At 49.5% G+C, this 10,061-nt stretch overlaps 1 protein-coding gene across 27 annotated transcripts in view; it reads left to right on the top strand.

Annotated features, from left to right (window-relative positions):
• LOC102380798 (butyrophilin subfamily 2 member A2-like) overlaps window positions 1–9,726 on the top strand; it is a 62,999-nt gene extending 53,273 nt beyond the window's left edge. For 7 of the 27 annotated variants that reach the window (XM_025195367.1, XM_025195365.1, XM_025195357.1 and 4 more), the window contains 2 exons: window positions 295–327; window positions 4,411–6,481. In XM_025195367.1, coding sequence (XP_025051152.1) covers window positions 295–327; window positions 4,411–4,931 — 554 coding nt within the window. In that variant the 3' untranslated portion in view covers window positions 4,932–6,481. Of the gene's footprint in view, window positions 1–294; window positions 699–2,924; window positions 2,958–4,410; window positions 6,482–6,856; window positions 6,913–8,587; window positions 9,169–9,356 lie in introns of those variants that run through there. The other 20 variants (XM_025195371.1, XM_025195369.1, XM_025195366.1 and 17 more) reach the window with 14 other exon arrangements.
• Window positions 9,727–10,061: the final 335 nt, after the last annotated feature.

Genomic DNA, 10,061 nt, shown 5'->3' with positions numbered 1-10,061 from the left:
CCCCCCCCGTCCCCCTGCCAGTCTGGGGCTACTCCACCCCAGCTCAGACTGCTGCTGTCCTGGGTGTACGTGTAGATGCTGCACCCAAGAATAGCTTAAACTGCCCCGGAGTTTATTGCTTTGCAATAATTGCATGTGTAGACACCCCCACAGGTATTTATTGGGGATTTATCTATTCTATGCTGAAGCTCTGTAACTTAGTTCTTCCCAATCATGATATTTTACACAGCACTGAACACTCCCAAAATATTTGTTTGAATAAGCTTTCATGTTCAATTCTGTGGTTCATTTCAGGGCTGGGAAGAACTGCGCCAGCTGTGGAGAAAGGTAAAAATATCACCTTGAGAGACAACATCTTTGCTTTGCTGTGTAGCAGGACATCGGTGTTAAGGCACTCCCTGCATTTTACCTCCTTTACTCATGAAGGTGACAGATGTGGGGACCACTGAGGCAGGGAGACATCTGGGTGCCAGTGGTGGAATTTCTTAGTGACGCACATTCTCCAGCCCCGATAAGCAGGTGCTCCAGGGGCCTGAGGGCCCCTCAAATCCCTAGAGCACCTATCCATCTTTCCCCACTTGCATAGAGGCACCCGAGGGAATCTTGGGATGCCTCTCTAAAGGCAGGAAAGTCAAGGATTCCATCTTACAGAATCCTGCCCTGCCATCTCCAGGGGCATGTCTATAAGCTGGGAAAGCCTGGCAATATCCAGTACCCTGTGCATCCATGCTGGGACCTGCTTACCCAGCTGGGCTTCTCCTGCTTCCCTAGATGCATTCCCAGAGATTACAGGGACAGCTGGGTAAGCAGGGAAAGCCTCTCTCCCTGATTACCCAGATGTGCCCCCAAGAAATTCTTGGGGTTCACAGGACCAGACCCTCAAATCCCAAGACAACATATTGCCCCTTGTCCTGCACCATCAACAGGTGGAGCAAAAGGTGACATTTGTTCCACTCAGTCAAACAAATTATACTTCCAGTGAAGCATAATGGCACAGTTGATCTGCATCATTTTGTAACATCTATTACTAGTCTTAGTGAGGGGTCATGTAATAGGATTTCCCACCTCTTTCATTCCCACATCAGTGGAAGGATGAGACAGCATTTTTACACATTCTCCAATGTGTTGTCCCATTTTCTACCAATGTCCCTTTGTCCTTGCTTGGATTCTTGGCCAACTGGATTTCATCAAGCATCTTTTGATTGATAAATTTCCTTGGATGAGTTTTTAATCCCTGGCTTTTTTTGTTTTTTTGCTTGGTTTCAGGGTGGAGAAGAGACGTCATCTGTCCAGGTAATGGACGCTAATGATGAATCAACACTGAAAATTTACTCTTTCGGAGATTACCCAACCCATTTCCTTATGCAGTCAGACTGTTGTATTGACTAACAGTTTTGGCCAGGGATGACTTTTTGCTAAGATGAAAAGATTAAAAAATTTGTGCGTCCACAGTTGTTGTTTTGGGAACATAAAATTCTCCCCTCACTCCAGTGGCAGCTAAGAGTTCCCGAAGCTGCAGTGTAAATGGGTCTGGTAGACGAGAGAACCGGGAAGGGAAATGTAGGAAAAGGGCTGGAAAGGGGCTTGATAGGTTGCTCAGTTTAAATTTTCAGAATTGCTAACAGGATTCATGTACATAAACAGAGACTGTAAGAAGCCAAGTCACAGTAGGAGCATGGCCATTATCAGCCACCTCATTTCATAAAAGAAGGGCTTCACAGAAAGGTGGCGGTGGTTATCAAGGCTTTTGGAAAATTCCTGTGAAGAACAAATGAAAATCTAAGAATTGTCACCTTGAGATAGCAGATATTGAGGACAGGAAAAAAATACATGAAATCACAGTCACACAGGGAGAATGGAAAAATAGATTTTTAGGTTGAAATATCCACCACTGAAAGGATAGAAAATGCTTATTTTATTATTTTCCATAAAATTGTAATCCTTGCTGCTTGTAGACTAACAGGGAAAGATAGGGTCTTCCCAGGGTGAGGGGAGTAGCTTGAGATTGCATAATTCACTGGTTTTCAAAGTTCCTGAAGTCACAGACCCTTTCATATCCTTTCTTCTGCCACACAACCTCTACCCCTATCCTGTGGGGTAACACTGAACCAGGCAACCTGGCCCAACAGGGGCAATGCACTGCCTCCCAGTTCATTCCTCCATTACCCCCAGTCTCTTCACAGAACCCTTTGGAACACAGTTTGAAACCACCAATGTCATTGAAGGCTGAATCCTAATTCACACATACACATACATGAACCACTAGTAGAAGACTCAATCTCAGTCACACAGACCATGTCTACTTATGCACTTTACTGCAGAGTAGACAGATTAGCTGCAGAGTAAAGTGTTGCTGTCTACATGTACAACAGTATTAGGCCACAGTAAACTAATTTATGCTGGAGTAAGATAGTACTGTCAGAGACAGTACTATTTTATACTGGGGTAATGTACCATGATTAAACACATGTAGATGCTGACCATGGGCGTAAATTGTGCCCAATCAGCTCAGCCAGCTGGGGGCCGGACTGCCGCCTGCCACCTAGCCACACAGCTCCACACTTTCAGCACTCTTCTGCCCCAGCCAGCCCCTTCGCTGCCCAACTCTGCCACCTGGAGGCCTGGGCTAACCCCCCCCGTCCCCCTGCCAGTCTGGGGCTACTCCACCCCAGCTCAGACTGCTGCTGTCCTGGGTGTACGTGTAGATGCTGCACCCAGGAATAGCTTAAACTGCCCCGGAGTTTATTGCTTTGCAATAATTGCATGTGTAGACACACCCACAGGTATTTATTGGGGATTTATCTATTCTATGCTGAAGCTCTGTAACTTAGTTCTTCCCAATCATGATATTTTACACAGCACTGAACACTCCCAAAATATTTGTTTGAATAAGCTTTCATGTTCAATTCTGTGGTTCATTTCAGGGCTGGGAAGAACTGCGCCAGCTGTGGAGAAAGGTAAAAATATCACCTTGAGAGACAACATCTTTGCTTTGCTGTGTAGCAGGACATCGGTGTTAAGGGCAGAGCTCACTCACTCCCTGCATTTTACAGCCCATTATGAGATGGGACAAGATTTTACCTCACCCACAGTCATAAGGCCAGATGGGGTACCCTCTCCTCGGCTTGCCCTACCTCAGTCTGCCTGGACAGTGCTTCTGCCTGAGCTTTCTGAGCCCTCCTCTCACCCTAGCCTGGATGCACCCCCAGCCCTCAGCATCCTACCAACTACCACAGACCAAGGAGCTATCAGCAACCTCTAGCTGCTGCTTTTTGTATCTTCCTCACTGCCTCTGAAAAAAGCTAGGAAAGCAAGACCCTTTTGTAAGAAAGTAGGTTTGTAGGAAAGTAACAAACTGGACTCTATGTATGTATGTAGCTTATAAACTGCCTCCTAAAAATTCAGGGGCAGAGACAAATGAGGATTTAATGAAAAAGACAAGAAGAAATATAAAGATTTTTCTAATTAAAACCTGGGGACAGAAGAGAGAAAAATGAATTTCACAGGGTGGTAAAGAATTACAGAAAGACTACAGTGGAAGAGGTGTGGGAGTGCAAAGAGGGAGAAACATCAGGATTGGGAGGAATGACCAGAAAGGTAGGACATGAGTAAGAAGGTATTGGAAAGGTATGGAGAGAGCAGGAGGCCCCACCTGAACAGGCCTGATACACAGAGATTAAGATATGAAGGAGCAGTTGGAAGGGACTGGAAGTTTGCTGAAAGTGGTTTGATGAAGAGTGTGGTCATGTGAGCTGATATTTTCACATATACAAAGGGTCCATTTCTCTAATCTTCCTTCTTCTGCCACTCACTTCCTTTCTCTGTCCTCTCTCCTCCCTTTTCTTCATTTAGGTCTTTCTCACCTTCCTGTTTAATACAGCTCTCTCTTCTCCTCTCTAACATTTCTTCCACTGTATCTGTAGTTTCCTCTACCTTTGTTCTCCACCTTTTCCTCCTGCTCATTCCCCCCCAGGAGTCTCCAGGATGAAATACCTCCCATTTCTTTATCTGGTTTCTTTACTCGCCTCTGTTACAGAATCATCCTGTTCCCAAGGTCAAAAGAGGTGACCTGTGTCTATCTTCTCCCTGTCATACCCTCTTCTGTGGCTCCCCTATGACACCAGGGTCTCTAGTCCTCTCCCTGAGGACAGGTGGGTGCAGGAGTGGAATGATCCTGAGTCCCGGCCCTGACCCAGCAGATTGTTTCTGTGTCCCTGGCTTGTCTCTGCCTGTAGGAAGTGAATCTGCCCTGCCCTTTACTGAGGCCTCAGAGCTCCTTTCTAGTCAGAGATGAGTATATGCTGCCTGATTCACCCTCCAGCTCGGGCCGATGCTGCCATTGACGTGATCAACCCCTCTCTCCCAGGCTGAGCTCTGCCCCGATGCTCTGATTCCCTTCTTTTCCTGCAGAGAAAGTGACTCTGGATCCAGACACGGCTCATCCTTCCCTCATCCTGTCAGAGGATCAAAGAAGTGTGACATGGAAAGGGACACAGAAGCATCTGCCCAACAATCCTGAGAGATTTGACTTCTGGGGCTGTGTGCTGGGCTGTGAGAAATTCACCTCCGGGAGACACTGCTGGACGGTGGAGGTGGAAGTGGAGACAGGGAAATTCTGGGCTGTGGGGGTTGCCAGAGAGTCTGTGGGGAGGAAGGGAGGGATCAAATTTAATCCTGAAGAGGGAATCTGGGCTGTGGGGTTGTGGGGGGGCAAGTTCCAGGCTCTTACTGCCCCTGATCTCACGCCCCTGTACCAGATGCCCAACAGGATCTGTGTTTGTCTGGATTGTGCAGGGGGGTGGGTGTCATTTTCTAATGGTGATACTGAAGCCCTGATCTTCACCTTCCTGTCAGCCTCTTTCACTAGGGAGAGAATTCGGCCCTGGCTCTGGCTGTGGGAGGAGGGAGCTGAGATCAGACTGTGCAATTGAGACAGTGCACCTGTACCAGCTCTCAGTTCAGTGGTTTTCAACCTGTGGTCCACGTAAGGGGTCTGCAAAAGATGACTACATGTTTTGGAGGTGTTGGGCCATATCTCCTGCACCTATGGATAAAGTATTGATCTTAGAACTAGTGGGGAGGTGGAAGTCATGGTAACAGGCAGGGCTTCTGGAACAGAGGCAGGGGGTCTGTTTAGCTGAGTAAGGAGCCTTAGTACCCTTTGGCCTATCCAGGATCCCCACTCCTATGGGACATGCTGGCTTCTTCCGGTTCCCTTATAGGGGTCTACTCCCCACCTGGGCTCTACTCTTCACTCAGAGCCCTGGGATCCTGGATCCTCCACATCTGCCCAAGACAGGCTAGACGCTGTCCAGGCCGCACCAGCCAATGGTGGGTGGGAGCAGATGTAAATGCACAGGTTCTGGCTTGATCCCATATCCCCAGTTGGAGACATCTGAAAAAGCCCATACTGGAGCAGGTCAAGGATCCTGGCAAAGCAAAAATGCAGTATTTGGGGTTCCTCCTTCCCCAGCTGGTTCACAGCATTCAAGGTGCCTAGCATTGGAGGTATAGTGGTGAGCCCAGATGCCGTTTAAGTAGTTCACCTGGGTTCACTTCCCAGCCAGTGCAACTCCTTTTCTCTTTCTGCCACTTCTGCTTCCAAACCACAGGGGAAGGGATGGAAGAGAAAGGTGATCCAGAAGAAAAACAAGGATCTCTGCAGGCCAGAGTGTAGGCTTTTCCCCATGTCTGGGTATTCGCCCCAGTGCCCCAAAGGTTGGATTAGGTGATGGGTCAGCGACAGCACCTCCCCAGCCTTGTCCTTGTTAGTGTTGTGGTGAGTGTCTCTGTTGTCCTGTGGGCACCCCGGGTTGTCTGCTGCTTTACCCACCCACCAAACCTCACCATCTGCTCCTTGAGTTCCCACCACCAGCACTTCCCTACTGAGCAGTGTGAGGCCTCTGCGAGATGCCCCCACTGCCGTCCATGCTGCCCACAGCCTCCAGGGCACTGCTCCAGGTGCTTTTTGGAGTAGGCAGGTATTTCTTGTTGGGTAGTGCAGTGGGAGCATGCTCAATCCATCAGGGAGAGATCGATGGCTTGAAACCATCCACTGCTAATTTTTTCCCCCCTCGTATGTTCTCTGGAGGTAGTTTTAACTTTTCCATCAATTCTGAAGCTTTGCTCCCATTTTGATAGAAAGGAGAGCCAATCCCAGGTGTCTGAATCCTCCTCTTGATGTTTGTGATGAAGAGAAGCAGAACAGTGCAATTGTGGATAAACTCATCTGACCCCATGGGATGAATGAAGGGTGCTGGGCTGCTGTGTGGGCTGCACTGTGGGTGTGCGGGTGAATCCATGGCAGTGCCCTGGCAATGGGTCCAGCCTGCACACAGCAAGTGCTGGTCCCAAGGCATGCTGTGCCTGGGGAGCAGGGGCCAGTATGGGATGTGTGGAAATAAGTTTAACCAGGCCTCTTACTTGACTAAGAGGAGAGACAAAGAGAGAGAAAGAGAAGAGAAAAAGATGTTGATGTTTCAAAATGTTCTAAGATAAGAAAAAACCTTCATGCCTTGTTTTGTCTTGATATATTAAGCTGTGTGCAGATGTTAACCTCCTCCTTTCCCCCGAACCAGAAGCTGATAGCTGTTCCCAAAAAAATGTGTTTGCTGAAAAAGTAAACTGCTTACGTGTGACAAACAAATGATCAACTTCTTCCTGTTTCTTTCAAGGTTGCTTTGTCTGAACGCTGCATCTTTTCTCACTGTCTAAAGTATAAATACACTTGTAAACTTGTAGAGGTCAGAGTTCCTTTGAGAACCCTCCTTGTGCTCACTTGTAGAGCTTTAAATGAACCAAGATGGCTCTGCCAGTTCTGATATAGCCACAAGGCGAAGTTTGATTTCTTCCACAGATGCATACTGCCTGCTGCACATGGGCTGAACCCAGAAGTACCGGCAGCAGAGAGGGGTAGGTCAGTGCACCACATGTAACAAGTTCCCAGCCCATGCCCCCACCAGGCACCTATTGCTGCCTCTCAGAGCCCTAGCATGTTTCCCCCCATAGCTCTTGGCATGGACTTCACTGTGCAGCCCCTGGCGGAGACGGGTCATCTATTCCTCCTGCTTTCAACTGCCCAGAGCGTAGTTGTCAATGATGAGGAGAGCAGAAGAGCCATTGTGCCTGGTCCAGGGTGGCCAAGAAGGGAGCGGGGATCCATCCCATGAGGCAAACGCCCAATTGCCTTCCCTTCCAGGGACACAGCTGGATGTGGGAAGAAGCCTCCCAAGAGCAGGGGATAGTGAGTGCCTGGTGTGCTGGGGAGAACAGAGCAGTCTGGAGGATATGGGGATGAGGAGATGGGCCCCGCGCCCTGCCAGGAACAGCCAGACTCAGCACAGCCCTCCCCCACCTGGACATCTCTGTCCTGCCTTTCACGTGCCTCAGGATGAGCTGTGCAGCCCTGGGTGGCTGTGGAGGTGCCAGGAACATGGTGCAGAGATGACCCCGGCTGCTGAGGACATGGGTTAGGGTAGAGACACTTGGAGAGCAGAAATGGCGCTTGGGCCTCGCCTCCAAAGGGCCATGGGCCTTGAGGTTGAGGACCCAGGGCCCATAGAGTGGGAGCGGGTGCCTGGGAAGTGGTTGACTGAGGAGATCGAGGTGCTGATGGTGGCTGAGCAGCTCCCAGCCACAAGTCTGGCCAGGCAGCACCACAGAGCCTGTGAAGTGCCGCTGCGCTGGGCATGCTGGGAGAGGCAGTCATGCAGGACCAGCTGCAGTGAGCTCAAAGCTCAGCCTCGCAGCAGCTGGATTTGAATGCCGGGAGTGAGGAAGACAAGGCAGGAAGGGCTCGGCCCCCTACGAGTGGCTCAGAGAGCCCCACACCCTGGCACTTCCCCAGGTGGGGAATTCAAGTTGGCCTCAGGTCCAAGATGCTTCCCTGTTCAGAACGACCAAGTGTCCTCAAGGCGGCTGGCACCAGCCTTGTATAAAATCCAGGGAGCTGTGAAAAGGCAGGAGAGACAGCACTAGAAGAGGCAAAGAAATGCTGTCATGTGACCTCTCTGGTGGTCTAGAAGCTAGGATTGGGCATTTTCATCACCCTGGCATGGGTTCACTTCCCTGTCAGGGACTGTGGGCTCTTCCTCCAGCCCCTTTCTTCTGCTTCAAGAAAGGCAAAAAGTGACATATGGGCTGCAAGCCAGGAAGTGCCTTCTCTCACTTCTAAGCTTCAGCTCCAGGTAGTGAGAGAGAGAAGCAAAAAGTCAGCTGAGAGAAGAGGCAGGAAATAACCAGTTTCCAACTGGGTACTTACTTGTGCAGGTTGGGCACCAAAACCTGCCCTTGCCAAACCGGCTCCTAGGAAAGGTGGTGCTGAGCTGACCTCCACTCTCTTACCTGCAAGTCATTCTAGAGTTGGTGGTGTTAGACTGTGTCCAGGGAACAGTGAACTTACACAGCCACATAGAGCTTGATTATGTTCCCCTGCTGCAAAACAGACATGTGCACACACAGCCAATTTTGAGCTTGGTGCCCCTGGGCGGATGGGCTGTTACCTAACCAGGGTATGTCACCATACCAGTGCAGTCTGGGTTACTTGGGAATGTAGACTCAAGTGTATAATATGACCATAATATTATAGGACCTTCCTACTCTGGAAGGAAACATGAAGCCATGAAGAATTTGGAAGCCGAGACAGCCTTGGGCATTCTCTGCTGGGAAGCAATGCTTCTCAAAACTGGAGCTAGACATGTGGTAAGTGATCTGTTGAACCCGAGCTCCCAGGGCCAGTCTGTGCCCAACAAGCTACTGCCATGGACAGGTGCCTAATTAGGGAACTGAGTGAGTTTGTCTGCTCCCTGAGCATCCATGTGGGAGTGATGACCCCTGCCATGTGTTACCCAGACTGGTATGCTCCACAGACATCTGTTTTATGTGTCGCAGCCGTGGCATTCAACCTCTTCCCTTATATATATAGGAGCTGTAGTGGCCTGGGAGGAAGCTTGGGGTGTTTGGGGTGAGAGGGATCCCTCGGGCCATGGTTATCCCAATATTGTCATGAAATGTGGGTGAGATACAAGTTTGGAACTGAAATGACATTTCTTATTGAAATTTGGCAGGCTTTGTGGCCTCAGTAAGAGCTACCAGCCCTACAGTTTTGACCCCCCTGTATTGTAACACATAGATGTGACAGGAGTTTTGCTGAAAGAATTTGAGGTACAGTTGCCCCCAAACTCCTGCACTGATCTTCTTGAAACTTGGCAGACTTTGTGATCGAAGCACAGGCTACCACCCCTGCAGTTTTCAGCCCGCTATGTTGTAATGCCTAGACGTGATGTGAGTTTTGCTTTCAAGAATTTGGGGTGTTGTTCCCGCAAAACCCCTGCTCTGATCTTCTTGTACCTTGGCAGGCTTCATCCTCTACAGAGTCTACCACTCCAGAAAATTTCATCCAAATCAGACAAAATACAACAAAGTTATAGATATTTTATTCTTTTCCCATTATACCCTATGGCCGGATCTCTGAGGCGGCTCCGAACCACTTCAGGAAGCCTAACAGGGCCAGTGCTTCAACCTGGATGTGATGCTTCAGACTCCGAAGTGTCTGAAGCTTCTCCGGATCTGAAGCTCTGTCCAAAGCCTCTCACAGCCCTAATATCTGCCTCCCTCTGGATGATACTTGTGAGTAAGCTACCTGAGATCTAACTAGGTATATAGCTTCCAGTCAGTCGGATGCGTGATTAAAGGCTACCCAGCCACCCTGTTTCCTCTATGGGATTTCTCTGATATTGCTCTACCCTCTACCCTACCTACTCCTTGCAGCCAATAAAGTTCTCCTTTATACCTAGGGTGGGAGATTTATTGGGAGAGGGGCTAGATTATGCCTTGGGGTCCCATTGGTTTGGCTGACTAAGGGAGAACACTATTTGTGCTTCAGACTGAGGGAAGCACCCCAAGATCTTGAAGTGGGTCGAGTACCCTCACGGGATACTAGCCCTGTGTTTCCCAGGGGACACAGAGCCAGGATCAGTCCAGCCCCTGGGTGGTGGTGGCGATACCCAAAAGGCTAGTGGGTGTGCTCCAGGAAGGGGGTCGGCCAGATGTGAGGCGCCCCC

Source organism: Alligator sinensis, unplaced genomic scaffold, assembly GCF_000455745.1.
Source record: "Alligator sinensis unplaced genomic scaffold, ASM45574v1 scaffold1138_1, whole genome shotgun sequence".
Taxonomy (NCBI): domain Eukaryota; kingdom Metazoa; phylum Chordata; order Crocodylia; family Alligatoridae; genus Alligator; species Alligator sinensis.
This window is presented reverse-complemented; position numbering and strand designations above follow the sequence as displayed.